The sequence below is a fragment of the Piliocolobus tephrosceles genome, chromosome 1, assembly GCF_002776525.5.
Source record: "Piliocolobus tephrosceles isolate RC106 chromosome 1, ASM277652v3, whole genome shotgun sequence".
NCBI classification, from domain to species: Eukaryota; Metazoa; Chordata; class Mammalia; order Primates; family Cercopithecidae; genus Piliocolobus; species Piliocolobus tephrosceles.
In genome coordinates this window covers 30499155-30515516 of record NC_045434.1, presented here as the reverse complement: position 1 = coordinate 30515516, position 16362 = coordinate 30499155, and the positions used below count along the sequence as shown (strand labels likewise).

The window sequence follows — 16362 nt, the reverse complement described above, 5'->3', positions numbered from 1 at the left end:
CGCCGGGAGCGTGCGTCGTGACGTCCTCACAAGAACTTTTATAAGCAGGAGCCCAGGCTCCATATTGTCTTTTCGAGGTAGGAGCCGACGCTGTTGAGGTATGTTTTGTCTTTGCGAATGTTGCGGGTTTTGGGGCCCTCTAGCCTTTGTCAGCTAAGGTCACCCTGAACTGACTGGGACTTCTAAGCCAGTCGCGCGCCTTTGCAGGGCGTACAAGTTGAGGATGGTGGGGGATTGCACGTTTGGTGCTTCCGTGACCTAAGCTGCGACTATGTTGTTCGGGTAGAACTGCGGAGAAGCCTCGGCTCTCGTGCCTTGCCTGTGATGAAGCCTGTGTTGGTAGGGACATCTGAGAGTGATGATGAATGCCAACCGCTCTGATGGTGGCACATGCCGAGTCACCCGAGTAAGCGATTGTTAAGGGCCGTGACCCGAGCCTCCATCAGCCGCCCGCTCTCAGGAAAAGCTGGCGGTGGTAGTCCACGTGCTTCTCTAAGTGCCCGCATTCCGCGGTGCCACCAATATTTCCATTAGTATTTCTTTTTCCTTTTTTTTTTTTTTTTTGAGACCGAGGCTCATTCTGTCACCCAGGCGGGAATGCAGTGGCGCCATCTCGGTTCATGGCAACCTCCGCGTCCTAGTTCTGCCTCAGCCTCCCAAGTAACTGGGACTACAGGCGCGCGCCCCCAGGCTAGGCTTTTATATTTTTAGTAGGTCTCATCATGTTGACCAGACTGGTCTTGAACTCCTGACCTGAAGTGATCCACCAGCCGTGGTCTCCTAAAGTGTTGGAATTACTAGGCGTGAGCCACTGCGCCTGGCCGTTACTGGTTCTCAACTGCGGGTGCAGTGCTCCTTTGTAACATTAAGTGTATTTTTTATCTGTCGCCCGGTAATGGTATGTTACCTGCATCATTGATTTAAAAACACGACATAAAGAACCGTGTAACAATGAATTAAAATCTGTACCTGATCTCTCTAGGTATGGTGTTGGGTGCAGATACGATGTGGCTCTCGATAGCACCTTATGGACAGGTAAGAATCGGGGAAAGTACCGTGGGAAGAATGAAATCTAAGAGGTGGTCTTAGCCTGTGATGCTTTAAGAGTAGTGGACAGAAGGGATTTCTGAAATTCTATTCTGAGGCTTTGATATTAACAGCATTGATATTTAGCGTGACTGCAGTGAGGTTCATTCTCACTGTTCTGTTGCATCTTTTTGTTTTCTAGTTGTGTCCCAAAGGAGGGATGACAATAGCTACTGAAGTAAGTTGAAAATTCCCTCAAAAATTTTAAAGTCACTGGATGTGCCACAATGATGACAGTTTATTTGCTACTCTTGACTGCTAGAATGATGAGGAGCTTAACCACCATTATCTTAACTGAGGCACCCAAAATGGTGATTTGGGGGAACAGAGAGAATACACCTAAGTTCACATGAAGTTGTTTCTTCCCAGGTCCTAAAGAGCAAGCCTAACTCAAGCCATTGGCATACAGGTGAGAAACCTCTATATTGTACTTCTCACTTTTTGAGGGATTAGAAAATAGCCAAATGAATGATTTTATATATATTAGTGTTTCCCCACTTTTCAAATGAGAGTTGTGCTCTCATATTGATACTAAATTTAATACTGAGGAAAATATGACAACAGATACTATGATGGTTGCATAGTTCAGCAGATTGAATCATGAAGAAATGTACCACATGTCTGATGTATCTGGGGTGGTTGCGGTTTGCTGTTAATAGTTAAGCAGGGTACCACCAATCTACCATTAAAATATTCTTTACTGACAATTTTTTATTAAAATTACAGGCATTAGACAGAAAACTAGAAGTTGAAATGGTAAGTAAAATTATATCCAAGTAAACAGGTAACTGGGCAAACTGCCTATGGCACAAATGACTTCTTAGAGTTACCTCCTACCAGTGCTAAATGCATTAAATAAATGGCGGGTTCTTGTCCTGTTATGATTAATAAGAAAGATTGTAAATGCAGCCTGGATGATGATAAGCAAATACTGACTGAACATGAAGGTCTTAATTAGCTCTAACTGATTAAAGGCATTTGTTAGTTTTGGCAGGGCGGGGGGAAACTCATCTGTGGCTATTCTAAGACCACTCTTAATTTCTAGGTGGAGTCCAACTTGTCTGGACCAGCTTTATGTTTCTGGTAAGTATTAATGAAAATGCTGATAGTGATACGCTTACTGCTGAGCTAATGGTTTAAGGCTTGGCTGATGGAACGGGGTTTGTGTAATGATGTTGATCAAATGTCTGACCTGAAATGAGCGTGTAGACAAAAGGTAACACTGAAGAACCCTGTGACAGACAACTTTGAAAAGAGTTTAATGATGTTTAGCATTTTAATAGAAGGCCTTATTTGTATTCCACCTCCTGGTAACGTTTTTATCCGTGGATGGCTTGCTTGGGTGAGGACATGAAGATAGTTCCTGTCATATCTCTAGCTTGTTTCTGAAATGTGGTCTTACTAATTGATGGCTGTTACAGAGTCGTTTTGTTAGAAAATTCTGAAAAGTAGGCAGTATGAAAGTACTGTATTAAAGCAGTTATTTAAAAGCATTAGATAAGATATTTGAAAGTAAATATTTGAATATTGTTTACTTTGAAAAGTAAATGATATTCAATGTAGGAAATGGTGTGAAACATTTTCAGGTGCCGATGTTTGGAGACCTTTTAAAGGTATGTTTTATTGATGTTAACATGTTTATTGAGTGAGCTACTGTTAGTGATGATTTTAAAATTAAAGCAGATGGGAATCTCTCTGAAAGAAAATGGAGATTAATCTTAAACTGAAACAGTAGTTGGGAAATCTTTTAGAAATCCACCTATTACTACTACCTATTGGTAAAGGAGATTAAATTTCTGCAGGTATGGAGAGTCGACTTGACTACACTGTGTGGAGCAAGTTTTAAAGAAGCAAAGGTATAGCAGGCCCAAGTTTGTTTGTTTGTTTGTTTGTTTGTTTGTTTGTTTGTTTGTTTTTAGGCGGAGTCTTGCTATGTCGCCCGGATTGGAGTGCAGTGGCCGGATCTCAGCTCACTGCAAGCTCCACCTCCCGGGTTTACGCCATTCTCCTGCCTCAGCCTCCCAAGTAGCTGAGACTACAGGCGCCCGCCACCTCGCCCAGCTAGTTTTTTTTGTATTTTTAGTAGAGACGGGGTTTCACCGTGTTAGCCAGGATGGTCTCGATCTCCTGACCTCGTGATCCGCCCGTCTCGGCCTCCCAAAGTGCTGGGATTACAGGCTTGAGCCACCATGCCCGGCCTGTTTGTTTTTTTAATTGAGGCCAGAGTCTAGCTCTTGCCCGGAATGGAGTGCAGTGGCACTATCAGCTCACTGCAACCTCTGCCTCCCGGGTTCTAGGGATTCTCCTGCCTCAGCCTCCTGAGTAGCTGGGATTCAGCCATGTGCCACCACGCCTGGCTAATTTTGTACTGCCGTGTTGTTCAGGCTGGTCTCCAACTCTTGACCTCAAGTGATCTGTGTGCATTGACCTCCCAAAGTGCTGGGATTACAGGCTTGCGCCACTGGGTCCCACCTCAAGTCTGGTGTTGTAAAGCCGATACAATGATGATAACATAGTTCAGCAGACTAACGCTGATGAGCAATATTAAGTCTTTCGCTCCTATCTGATGTATCTGGCTGTAACATTCTAGTTTATGCCCTGAAAAGGGGAATATAGTCATTCTACAGTGTTTGGAGATTTTGGGTTACCCTTAATTGTATGCAAGTTGTCTTACTGTGTATTGTCCCTTAATTTCAGGACTCAGACTTCATGCTTGAAGAAATGCAGGTTAGTTTAAACTTTTAAGGAAATTTTTAAGGTGGCAAACGGTTTTAGTGGCATATACACCTTAACCTGTAGATGGGAGTGATTAGCTGTTTGAAAGTTGAAATGTGACTGAAAAGGAAATTGAGTAGGGCAAATTTTAAATGGGATTATTTTTCATCTTCAAACAGGCAGACCTGTTATCCTAAACTAGGTGAGTCAGCTTTTGGTACATGTGATAATTTTCAACGTAACCAATGATGTAATGATTCTGCCAAATGAAATATAATGATATCACTATAAAACCGTTCCATTTTGATTCTGAGGTTACTCTACTAACAAGCATCACACGTTTGTTTTTTGCCATGATTAATACGTTGTCTTTGCTTTCAGGGTTTTTAATGACCACAGCAAGCAAGCATGCAGCTTGCCGCTTGAAAGGTGAGGATTGGAAATATCGGGACTGTCATAATTGCAGAATACATGATGATCTCAGTCCAGCTTGAACTCTCTCACTGATTACCTGATGACAATAAAAGATCTGATATTCTGCATTCCCATGTAGCATTTTAATTGAAGTCTGGAAATGTGGCTAAAAGTCTGTCTTATTTTTTGAGACAGGGTCTTGCCTCACCCACGCTGGAGTGCAGTGGCCCTTTAAGGCTTACTACTGCGTCAGACTTCTGGGCTCAAGTGATCCTCAGCCTCCCAATGGTCTTTGTAGACAGCCTGTTGGAGTCTCATGGCACAAGAGGATTAAAACAGTGTCTCCAATTTTAATAAATTTTTGCAATCCTTTTGGAGTGTATAGTATTTACTTTAAAAAGCACAGTGCTTTTAATCTGTTCATTCGTTGTAAGCATAAATCACATTCAAAGGCTATTATAACTCCATGGCATTTAACACTGCAGCCAGTTAAAATTTTATGGGTGTGGGGAAAAGAGATCAGACTGTTACTGTGTCTATGTAGAAAGAAGTAGACATAAGAGACTCCATTTAGTTTTGTTCTAAGAAAAATTCTTCTGCCTTGAGATGCTGTTAATCTGTAACCCTACCCCCAACCCTGTCCTTGCGGAGACTTGCTGTGTCAACTCAAGGTTTAATGGATTTGGCGCTGTGCAGGATGTGCTTTGTGAAACAAGTGCGTGAAGGTGGTATGCTTGCTACAGTCATCACCATACTCTTAATCTCAAGTACTCAGGGACGCAAACTGCAGAAGGCCGCAGGGACCTCTACCTAGGAAAGCTAGGTATTGTCCAAGGTTTCTCCGCATGTGATGGTCTGAAATATGGCCTCGTAGGAAGGGAAAGAGCTGATCATCCCACAGCCCGACACCCATAAAGGGTCTGTGCCTGTGCTGAGGAGGATTAGTGAAAGGAAGGCAGGCCTCTGTCTCCTCCCCGTCCCTGGGCAATGGAATGTAAAACCCAATTCTCTTATATTTACTGAGATAGGAGAAAACCGCCTTAGGGCTGGAGGTGGGACGTGCTAGCAGCAGTGAGCTCTTTATGCACTGAAAATGTTTATGGAGATGTTTGTATATATGCACATCAAAGCACAGCACTTTTCCTTAAACTTACTCATGACACAGATCTTTATTCATATGTCTTCTTGCTGATCTCCCTACTATGACCCTATTGTCCTGCCACTTCCTGCTCTCTGAGATGGTAAAGATGATGGATAAATAATGAGGGGTTCCCGCGGGTCCTCCATATGCTGAGCACTGGTCCCCTAGGCCCACTTTTCTTTATACTTTGTCTCTGTGCCTCTCTTCTCAAGTCTTGTTCCACCTGATGAGAAACGCCCATGGGTGTGGAGGGGCAGGCCACCCCTTCATATGGGTATTTTTTTTTTTGAGACGGAGTCTTGCTCTGCCGCCCAGGCTGGAGTGCAGTGGCCGGATCTCAGCTCACTGCAAGCTCCACCTCCCGGGTTCACGCCATTCTCCTGTCTCAGCCTCTCGAGTAGCTGGGACTACAGGCGCCTGCCTCGTCGCCTGGCTAGTTTTTTGTATTTTCTATTAGAGACGGGGTTTCACCGTATTAGCCAGGATGGTCTCGATCTCCTGACCTTGTGATCCGCCCGTCTCGGCCTCCCAAAGTGCTGGGATTACAGGCTTGAGCCACCGCGCCCGGCCCATATGGGTATTTTACGAGGTGTTTTATGCGTTAAAGTGCAGTATTTCCTAATTCCCCATATGAGCAAATTGTCAGGTTTCATAGGCCTCTGTGCTAATTGGTTTTGAGCTTAAAGTATTGATGGGAGCTACTTTTGAGAAAGTCATGGTGAGTCTGAGGCTGGGAAAATAAGCTATAGAAATGCCCAACTAGTGATAGGAATTAATGGAATTGGGAAAATCTACAATCCATAGCCATGGTGATAGGTTTTTGGCAAGCAAGTGTTTAGGGATGCCAAAAGTGGGTGTAAGGGGCACAACTGGTTACTTTAAAGCAATCTGCCCCAGGGAAATGTAGGACCAAGGGGCCAAAATTCCAAGGTGGGTGGATTTTTGAGTGTCAGTACAGCTGTGGTTATAATGATGTCAGCAGTAATGGTTTTACAAATCTGAGTTTCTGGGCTAAAGCGCTTTAGTCCCATTAATGATTAAAAAAAAAAACTTGTTTCCACTTACCCTCTGAATTTCTTTTTGAGACTGAATCCCTGTTGTCCAGGCTGGAGTGCAATGGCGTGATCTCAACCACTGCTCACTGCAACCTCCACCTCCTGGGTTCAAGTGATTCTCCTCAGCCTCTGCCATCGCAACAGGTTCATTTTGGTATTTTTAGTAGAGATGAAACCCCGTCCTCCCAAAGTGCTGGGATTGCAGGCTTGAGCCAGTGTGCCTGGCCTCTTCAGGCTTTTTATATTTGATGTTTTCTTCAGGACTCTCCCCATTGTGGTCGTTTCACAATCTCATTGAAATGTCAGCTTATGCACTAAACGCATAATTTTTGTAGATGGGGAATACATACAAATTTTGTCTCAGAAAAAAGGCCTCCTCCTTCCCCAAATAAACATTCTTTCATTTCCTGGGGCCCACCCAAATGTTTCACACAGGTTGTAAAAAACTAAACACCTGGCCGGGTGCTGAGGTGGGCGGATCACCTGGGGTCAGGATTTCAGGACCAACCTGGCCAACATGGTGAAACTCCATCTCTACTAAAAAAAATTACAAAAATCTAGCCGGGTATAGTGGTGGCCTCCTGTAATCCCAGCTATTAGGAGGCTGAGGTTGCAGTGACCCGAGATTGTGTCACTGCACTCCAGCCTGGGTGACAGGGTGAGACTCCGTCTCAAGAAAAAGCCTGGGCGTGGTGGTTTATGCCTGTAATCCCAGCACTTTGGGAGGCCGAGGTGGGTGGATCACATGGTCAGGAGTTTGAGACCAGCCTGACCAACATGGTGAAAGCCCCATCTCTACTAAAAATACAAAAATTAGCCAGGTGTGGTGGTGTGCACCTGTGATCCCAGCTACTTGGGAGGCTGAGGCAGGAGAATCGCTTGAACCTGGGAGGTGGAAGTTGCAGTGAGCTGAGATCATGCCACTGCTCCAGCCTAGATGACGGAGCAAGACTGTCTCAAAAAAAAAAAAAAAAAAAAAAATAGCACCACCTACTGCAAATGGTTACCCTTTCATGCGACCACCATCATCTGTGTTTTTTTCTTATTTCTCCCACAAGAATGTAAGCGCTTCAAGTTTATTCCTTAATGTTGAAAAAAAAAAATGAAATTGCAAATGTGGTAGATCAGTTTTTGGGGAGGTACCAAAGACTGAAATTGGTAAAACACCTTGATTTAGAAGTGAAAAACGATATTACATTTCAAAGTATCTTTTCACCAGGTGTGATGGCTCAGGCTTTGATACCAGCCTGGCCAACATGGCAAAACCCGGTCTCTACTGGAAAAAAACGAAAATTAGCCAGGTGTGGTTGTGTGGGTCTGTAGTCCCAGCTACTCTGAACCCTGGAGGTGGAGGTTGTAGTGAACCAAGATTGTGCCACCTCACTCCAGCCTGGGCCTCCTCGGCTCAAGTGATTCCTGTGCCTCAGCTACCTGAGTAGCTGGGATGACAGGTGTGTGCCACCACACCTAGCTTTTTTTTTTTTTTTTTTTTTTTTTTTTTTAGTAGAGATGGGGTTTCACCACATCAGCTAGGCTTGTATTGAACTCCTGGCCTTAAGTGATCCAACCACCCCACCATCCCAAAGTGCTGGGGTTACAGGTAGGAGCCATTGCATCCAGCCAAGTTCTATTTTTGTTCCCCCCTTTTTTTTTTTGGAGACAGAGTTTTGCTCTTGTTGCCCAGGCTGGAATGTAGTGGCACAATCTTAGCTCACTGCAACCTCTGCCACCCAGGTTCAAGCGATTCTCCTGCCTCAGCCTCCCGAGTAGCTGGGGATTACAGGTGTGCGCCACCATGCCTGGTTATTTTTGTATTTTTAGTAGAGAGGGGATTTCACCATGTTGGCCAGGCTGGTCTTGAACTCCTGACCTTGTGATCTGCCCACCTAGCCTCCCAAAGTGCTGGGATTACAGGCGTGAGCCACCACATCCAGCCTCTTGTTCTCCCTTTTATATATAAGTACGATTTTCTGAATCAGAAAACTTTGACGGGCATATTAAAAGATTTAAGTTGTATGTAGTGGCTCACGCCTGTAATCCCAGTGCTTTGGGAAACCAAGCCGGGGGGGATTGCTTGAGTCCAGGAGTTCAAGACCGGCCTGGGCAACATAATGAGACCCTGTCTCTACAATTAAAAAAAAAAAAAAGAAAGAAAAAGTGAGCCAGGCATGATGGTGCATGCCTGTAGTCCCAGCCACTCATGAGACAGGTGGGACAATCGCTTGAGCCCAGGAAGTTGAGGCTGCAGTGAGCTGTGTTCACACCACTGGACTTCAGCCTGGGTGACAGGGTGAGATGTTGTCTCAAATAAAATAAAATATGAAAAAATTGGATTACCTTATTCAGCATTCTGTTATTTAGCAGTTTTGGAATTTTAGTTGTTAGTAAATCTTGACCTTGAGTACACGTTATTTTGATATGCTGTGTGACAAAATGGGAAGTATGCATGAAGCACGTCTGCCACAAAGTATGGATTTCTAGATATTTTTTCCCCTAGAAAAAGTAGTTACAATTGTTTGAGATACAAGCTGAACTAGCTGCTTTTTTCACAGAACATTTTTAGTTGAAACAAATCTGACAAATAACTCATATTTTAGGAGTAATTTTGGCAGAGATTTGCTCAAAAAAGAACAAGTAAGCTTGGAAAAAACTGATGGTATTTGTTGCCAGTGATAAAACTCAAGCTTCCAAATGAAACTTAAAATTTTGGAAGGCTTGTATACACCTCTGTGCCCTTATAGCTTCCTCAGACTTAAAAGACTTTTGTAATGAGATTGGTGGTAATATTAATTAATGGTATTTTATTTTAGACATTGTATATCAAAATGTGTCAACATTTGGAAGATTTGCATAACTCAGTGAAACAATATTTTCCAAATGATCAATGACTGGACTGGTGTTACAAATATCACACATAGGTAAAAGTTCTATTTAAATATAAGGTACACCAATGGACTTTAGAAAAGCTCATCAATATGATTTCAGAATCCACACTGCAACTAACCTTTAAGGAACTCTACTACTTGTCATATTTTGGTGTGGTATCAAAGAGAATATCCATAATTATCAGAGAAAGCTATTAAAATACTCCCTTTTCCAACTCTATATTTGAATGGGGCGAGATTTTCTTCATATACTTCAACCAAAACAGCATATAACAACAGATGGGATACAGAAGCCGATATCAGAATCTAGTGTCTTCTATTAAGCCAGAAATAAAAAATATTTGCAGAAATACAAAACAATGTTACTCTTTTTTTTTTTTGAAAATACTTATTTTTAAAACAAAAACATGGCTGAGTATGGTGGCTCACGCCTTTGTAATCCCAGCACTTTGGGAGGCTGAGGCAGGCAGATCACCTGAGGCCAGGAGCTTGAGACCAGCCTGGCCAACATGGCAAAACCCCATCTCTACTAAAAATACAAAAATTAGCCAGGCGTGGTGGCGGCCACCTGTGGTCCCAACTATTCAGGAGGCTGAGGCAGGAAAACTGCCTGAACCTGGGAGGTGGAGGTTGAAGTGAGCCAAGATCGCACCACCGCACTCCAGCCTGGTGAACAGAGTGAGACTCTGTCTCAAAATAAAAAACTTGCTATTTGTGTTAACATGTAATGGGTTATTTTAAAATGAATTAAACTTTTTAAAATCATTAAATCAATAATTAATTAATTAAATAGGCTGAGGCAGGAGAATCACTTGAACCCGGGAGGCGGGGGTTGCAGTGAGCCAAGATGGCGCCACTGCACCCTAACCTGGGCAACAGAGTGAGACTCCATCTCAAAAAAAAAAAAAAGAAAAAAGTTACAAATCAAAAGAATTTCAAGGCAGAAGTGAAGACTGAGTAGAAGAAAACAATTTCAAAATCACTGATCAAGACCTTGTTCTCATTTTATATATTTTTTTGAAATGGAGTCTTGTTCTGTCGCCAGCCTGGAGTGCAGTGAGTGGCGTGACCTCGGCTTACTGCAACCTCTGCCTCCTGGGTTCAAATGAGTCTCCTGCCTCAGCCTCCCGAGTAGCTGGGACTATAGGCATGCGCCACCATGCTTGGCTAATTTTTGTATTTTTAGTAGAGATGGGTTTCACCATGTTGGCCACGATAGTCTCGATCTCTTGACCTTGTGAGCCACTGCACCCAGCCTCATTTTGTAATTATTATTAAAACTTTTATGTGTATGATTAGAACTTAAAATCACATTGAGTTTTGGTGTTCACTTTTGCACATTTGAGGTTAATCTAAGGTGGATTAGAATTTTCAATTACTTATAATGGAGAGAAAATAGTGTTCAGTGATTAATAATACTTTTGTTATCTTTTTTTTTTGAGATGGAGTCTTGCTCTGTTACCCAGGCTGAAGTGCAATGGCACCATCTTGGCTCACTGCAACCTCCATCTCCCAGGTTCAAACAAACCTCACACCTCAGCCTCCTGAGTAGCTGGGATTACAGACATGCGCCACCATGCCCAGCTAATTTTTGTGTTTTTAGTAGACACAGGGTTTCACTATGTTGGCCAGGCTGGTGTTGAACTCCTGACCTCAAGTGATCCACCCACCTCGGTCTCCCAAAGTGCTGGGATTACAGGTGTGAGCCACCACTCCCGGCCAATAATATCTTTAAAACTAAAAATGTAAACAGAAAATTGATAAGTAAAATGACTTTTACTATTGATGTCAATTTTGTTTAATCTGAAACTAAATATATAGAGCTATATCTACCTATTTATGGATGTATAAGATCATCTCACGTTTCTGGAATGCTTTATAGTTTTTCAGAGTACTTTTATTCACTTTATCTTCCATATATGTTATCTCCTCTGATTCCAGCAATAAAAGCCCTGTGAGGTAGCCAGGGCAAGTATGTATTTTACACATTAGCAGGAAAGGAGGCTAAGAGAGGTTTACGTAACTTGCTCAGGCTGAAAAAAAATTTGTGACTCTCAGTGATGTTTTCTGCATTATTATAAAATATTATGCTACTCCTCATACATTATGTTGATGGTTGAAATGTCATTATAAAGCTTAATTTATATGATTCTCTTGATGAGGATGATGAAGCAAACTCTCTATCAACTCACTAGTTTACAGGGGCAAGCATTTTCCCACATTTCACACATGATCTGATTACCTCTGTCGTAAGTGAATAATCTATCTGGGTATGAAAAACATGACTTGAAAACACTAAACCACTATATTATTCCAACAAAGAACCATCTTTCACACCTAAGTAAAAAGGAACTTCAAAAAAAAGTCCTAACCAAAAAAAATCCAAATGATGCATGAGGTCGAGTCAAAATTGGGTATCTTCTGTTTCTTCATTGTGGCGAAGAATGTTGCCTGGATTCCTTCCATCTAAAGACTTGATTGTCAGACCTGTGGCAGAACTCTAGATCTGATTTTAGCCTTGGGGAAGCAAAGAGGACAAAACCTAAAAGCTCAACCTCCTGCATGGTATACAAAACCTAAAAGCTCAACTTTTTGGATGGTATGCATGACTCAATGAGCTCTTTCTGCTTTGGAGTCTGTTGGCCAGGAGACTCGGATATGATAGGGCTTCAGTTCCTCAGGAGGGATAGAATCTGGGGCATTGCTCATGAGGTCATGTCCCCGAAAGGACTTTGGGAAGGCTATGACATCTCTGATGCTTGGAGATCCAGTGACAAGGCATATCAGTCTGTCTAACCCTGTAAGTAAAATACAAAGATAACAGATGAGAAATGTAATCTAATGTTGGAAATAACTTAGTTTTCTGTAAAAGTTGTAGAGAACTTTTAAATAAGAATATTTAACAAACTAGTCAACCATAGTTCCCTACCTTTTTAGAGACCTTTTGTTTGAGAGGTTCTTTTCTATCTCATTCTGGAAGAGTATTCAGGACTAATGTTCACATGCTACTTGGATTGTCACAGCGATTAGCGTTCCTAGCAAAGGCTTACTAAGGGCCCTAAAACAGATTCAACAATATATTTGGTGCTTGGCAGGGAACTCCATAAACACAGAAGGAAGTCCCTATTATTGGGGCCTACAATCTAGGTGAGCTTTCTAGAATTTCTTACTCTTTCTTGCTTTGAGAAAACAAGCAAAGTGAGTAACCGTGGCAATCAGAAGGACACTGGCATATTCCTGTTTTCATACAAGCTGAACATTATGGAGCAGTGCTTTCCAGACTCCAATGAGTGCATCTGTGAGGCCATGGGATTTGAACAATATTGACTTAAGATCTGCAGTTTTAAGCTATTAATGATCTTTCAAATGCAAATTATCAGTTAAATTATATCTTTATAACTGTTAAGATATATTTAAAAAATATATTACTGAAATTTCAACAGAAACTTACATTCTCATAGAACTCTTGGACTCATCCCTCCACCTCTACCAACACAAACTGAGAACCTGAATTTGAGACAGTGCAATGGAATTCAGTTTAGCTTATAAAAGGAAAAGTTGTTTACCTAAGGCAATTCCTCCATGAGGGGGTGCCCCGTAATCTAAAGCCTGGAGCAGATGGGAGAGTATTTTCACATCCTCCTGAAAGTCAGAAGATAATTCAGTGTAAATATATTTTGAAGGCCCACTAAGTGTCACCATCTAGGCTTAGATGATAAAGGGGAAACAAAGTTGAGTTTTAAAACACCTAGACCTGACTTAACCAGTAATAAAAACTTACTGGAAAAGTGTAAAGAAAAAAATTACCTTAAGTGATTTACAGGTTAGCAAGGGAAAAAGACAAGTCATAGATGATTGTAACATGTACAAAAATGCCTGGTGTTCAGTAAATGCAGCTTTTACTGTATTCACAATGCGAACAGAGTGAGACCAAACGAGGACGTGGAGATGAACAGCAGGAAACTCTGCTGTCACTGAGACCAAGGGAAGAGAGCATTACTCAGCGGGCAACATTGTCAAATGCTGCTGGGAGGAAGGAGAGCTTAAGGGTCAAGAACAGGACACTGGATTTGGTGATTTTGTGGGTAACTTTTGTGGGGCAGTACGTGTAGAAATGTTGAAAGTGTGTTCGGAAATGGTTCTCCAACAGGCTACAAATCAGGATCAAGTGGGAAGCTTCAAACAAACAGAGGCCAAAGCCTCATGCTTACAACTTTTTTATTCAGTTGGTCTGATGTGGAGCCAAGGCACCAGTGTTTTTTTTTTTAATGCTTTCCAGGTGATTTGATTGTAAGGTGCAGCAGGGCTGAGAAACACTGTTTAGGGAAGCAACAGAAGTAATGTATTCTAGGCCAGGTGCAGTGGCTCACACTTGTAATCTCAGCACTTTGGGAGGCCGATGCAGGCAGATCACCTGAGATTGGGGGTTCAAGACTAGCCTGGCCAACATGCAAAACCCTGTCTCTACTAAAAATACAAAAAAAAAAAAAAAAAAAAGCTGGGCGTGATGGTGTGTGCCTGTAGTCCCAGCTACTCAGGAGGCTAAGGCAAGAGAATCACTTGAACCTGGGAGGTGGAGGTTGCAGTGAATCAAGATCACGCCACTGCACTCCAGTCTGGGTGACAAAGTGAGACTGTCTCAAAAAAAAAAAAAAAAAAAAAGTAATCTTACTGACTCTTGAAAAGTTTGATAATGGGAGGAATGAAAAAGGCTGAAAAGTGCTGACTGGAAGCTGGGCTGGGCAGGAGGATCTCTTGATCCCAGGAGTTTGAGGCTGCACTGAGTTACGATCATGCCATTGCACTCTAGCCTAGGTGACAGAGTGAGACTCTATCTTTTTAAAAACAAATACACAAAACCCAACGGGTGACTGGAGGCTTTGACTTGGCAAGAGAAAAGTTAACAGATTTCGGCTGGGTGAGGTGGCTCACACCTGTAATCCCAGTACTTTGGGAGGCCAAGGCGGGTGGATCTCTTGAGGTCAGGAGTTCGAGACTAGTCTGGCCAACATGGTGAAACCCGATCTCTACTAAAAATACAAAATAGCCGGGCACGGTAGCGCGCACCTGTAATCTCAGCTACTCAGGAGGCTGAGGCAGAAGAATCGCTTGAACCCAGGAGGCAGAGGTTGCAGTGAGCCAAGATTGCGCCACTGCACTCCAGCCTGGGCAACAGAGCAAGACTCTGTCTCAAAAAAAAAAAAAGTAACGGATTTCACAATGCCCATCAACTTTAAGGACACTGAAGGCTTAAAGCTAAAGGAGTCATCTCATGGTCTGAGTTCTCCAATCCTGCTCTTACATGTGAAGTTCTATCCTACCTCACACTTGTCAGTTAATCCCACAAAATGATCTTTCAGGACCAGACTCTCTCAGACCTTTCCCTTTCTGAAACCTACCCAAGCCTTCTACAGCATCACCAACAAACTTCAAATTCTTAGGTCTGCCTCTGTACAGATTCTTCTTTTTCTTTTAAAAATCCTGATTACTCCATTATCACTAAAATATATCCCTGCCTTAAATATAGCTAAAGTAGTATCTAATTAAGTGATATAAAATCTTTTCAAACATCTCTTTCTCTAACATTATCAACATTTTTAGTTACTTCAGACTGCATGGTTTTCATTTGATTTGATTTTTATTTTTTTCAAGCTGCATGGTTTTTTTAAGCAGGGTAGTGGTTAGGAGCATGGGCTTAAGAGCCACCCCACCTGGATTCAAATCCTGACTCTGCTTACTTTTGTACTGTCGCTTTGGCAAGTTAAGTAAGTTGCCTCAGTAAATCTCATCTTTAGAGTGGGCAGAAGAAGGATATTTATCTGCTCTATTATAATAAGGGTATTTAATATGCACTATTAATTAGTACTTAAATAGTGCTGTTTAATAGTGCTATGTGCCAGATACTATTTAAGCATTTATTATTATTATTTACTTTTAATATTATTTACTTTCCCAAGTCCTACATTTAAGGTAGAGATAGCTGATGCTATTTTGTATCTTGTGAATCCTCCATTCATAACAAATGTTTAATAAAATAGGCCGATTTAAATCAGATGCAGTGGTTCATGCCTGTAATCCCAGCACTTTGGGAGGCCGAGCTAGGAGGACTGCTTGAGGGCAGGAGTTTGAGAGCAGTGTGAGCAACATAGGGAAAACTTCTCTCTTCAAAAAATTAAAAAAATCAGCCAGGCATGGTGGCATGTGCCTGTAGTCACAGCTACTTGGGAGGCTGAGGTGGGAGGATGTCTTAAGCGCAGGAGATTGAGACTGCAGTGAGCTATGAATCCACCAGTGGACACCTGCCTGGGTGACAGAATGTCTCAAAAACAAAACAAACAAGCAAACAACAACAACAACTCAAAACTGAAAAATATTCTGGTAAAAAGTAAGCCCAGGACAGCAGATGATGTTTGTTACCTTTAGTAAAGTTGCCAGGATATAACGCTGTAGCTCTGCATTGTGAATTCGAATCGAACCACCTCCTATTTCATTGCCATTTAAAACCAAGTCATAATGTTGGCTACGGGCCTAGAAGATTCACAGAGACTTTATGTTAGAGAAAATGTCTGGTTTTCTGTTGTACAGGTTAAAGACCCTGTAGATTCTTAAAGACACTGTATTAACTACTAACTCCTAACTCAACTCCACAATTTCTTCTGGGGCTTCCAGAACTGGGTCCTATCTTTCATCAGACCTTGAAGACTGAAGATCTTTGCCTTTATATACACATTTCCTTTTAATCTGGAAGTATAGATATACCTTTTTGGGCTCAGTGTACAGGAGGTGTATGTCACTGGGGTGGGGAGCAGTAAATGGGTGGTGGGCCGATTCCAGCTCTCTGGGATTTTCCTCCTTGGGCAGGAAGAGTGGGAAATCTACCACCCAAAGAAAAGAGAACAGAGTGGGGTCACGGAGCACCATTCCTCGTGTTTCTAGAAGGTCAGCACATTCCAGTCGTAATTTTCCCAACAAAGAGCACTGCAAACAGAAGACATAAACATTGAGTTAACTTCTTTACAGAGCAGGCAGGAAAAGACACAGCCTGGATTCCGAAGCCAGGCCATTC

The 16362-nt window shown here is 42.3% G+C and overlaps 1 protein-coding gene, 1 long non-coding RNA gene and 10 other non-coding genes across 13 annotated transcripts in view; 11 read left to right on the top strand and 1 right to left on the bottom strand.

The window, feature by feature from the left end:
* Nucleotides 1-35: 35 nt before the first annotated feature.
* LOC111539356 lies at nucleotides 36-4587 on the top strand. Of its 2 annotated transcripts, none has more exons than XR_002730646.1 (12): nucleotides 36-98; nucleotides 983-1035; nucleotides 1229-1264; nucleotides 1456-1495; nucleotides 1813-1842; nucleotides 2132-2169; nucleotides 2673-2699; nucleotides 2889-2942; nucleotides 3784-3813; nucleotides 3981-4003; nucleotides 4183-4230; nucleotides 4411-4587. It is a non-coding gene; the product is annotated as an uncharacterized LOC111539356 (long non-coding RNA). The 2 variants fall into 2 exon arrangements; XR_002730647.1 differs by having other exon boundaries at nucleotides 4407-4587.
* On the top strand, nucleotides 311-390 carry LOC111539398. The gene has a single exon (XR_002730669.1). It is a non-coding gene; the product is annotated as a small nucleolar RNA SNORD74 (small nucleolar RNA).
* LOC111539406 lies at nucleotides 1088-1147 on the top strand. Its single transcript, XR_002730676.1, has one exon. It is a non-coding gene; the product is annotated as a small nucleolar RNA SNORD75 (small nucleolar RNA).
* On the top strand, nucleotides 1307-1388 carry LOC111539391. Its single transcript, XR_002730664.1, has one exon. It is a non-coding gene; the product is annotated as a small nucleolar RNA SNORD24 (small nucleolar RNA).
* Nucleotides 1651-1718, top strand: LOC111539403. The gene has a single exon (XR_002730673.1). It is a non-coding gene; the product is annotated as a small nucleolar RNA SNORD77 (small nucleolar RNA).
* On the top strand, nucleotides 1996-2056 carry LOC111539399. The gene has a single exon (XR_002730670.1). It is a non-coding gene; the product is annotated as a small nucleolar RNA SNORD44 (small nucleolar RNA).
* Nucleotides 2251-2316, top strand: LOC111539404. The gene has a single exon (XR_002730674.1). It is a non-coding gene; the product is annotated as a small nucleolar RNA SNORD78 (small nucleolar RNA).
* On the top strand, nucleotides 2738-2820 carry LOC111539393. Its single transcript, XR_002730666.1, has one exon. It is a non-coding gene; the product is annotated as a small nucleolar RNA SNORD79 (small nucleolar RNA).
* LOC111539401 lies at nucleotides 3580-3661 on the top strand. Its single transcript, XR_002730671.1, has one exon. It is a non-coding gene; the product is annotated as a small nucleolar RNA snR60/Z15/Z230/Z193/J17 (small nucleolar RNA).
* On the top strand, nucleotides 4042-4118 carry LOC111539396. The gene has a single exon (XR_002730668.1). It is a non-coding gene; the product is annotated as a small nucleolar RNA SNORD47 (small nucleolar RNA).
* Nucleotides 4265-4341, top strand: LOC111539392. Its single transcript, XR_002730665.1, has one exon. It is a non-coding gene; the product is annotated as a small nucleolar RNA SNORD81 (small nucleolar RNA).
* A 6470-nt stretch (nucleotides 4588-11057) lies between the features above and the next one.
* DARS2 (aspartyl-tRNA synthetase 2, mitochondrial) overlaps nucleotides 11058-16362 on the bottom strand; it is a 34958-nt gene continuing 29653 nt past the window's right edge. The window contains exons 14-17 of the mRNA XM_023207185.2: nucleotides 16056-16274; nucleotides 15714-15824; nucleotides 12863-12938; nucleotides 11058-12094 (exon numbers count right to left, since the gene is read on the bottom strand). Coding sequence (XP_023062953.1) covers nucleotides 11907-12094; nucleotides 12863-12938; nucleotides 15714-15824; nucleotides 16056-16274 — 594 coding nt within the window. The 3' untranslated portion in view covers nucleotides 11058-11906. The remainder of the gene's footprint in view (nucleotides 12095-12862; nucleotides 12939-15713; nucleotides 15825-16055; nucleotides 16275-16362) is intronic.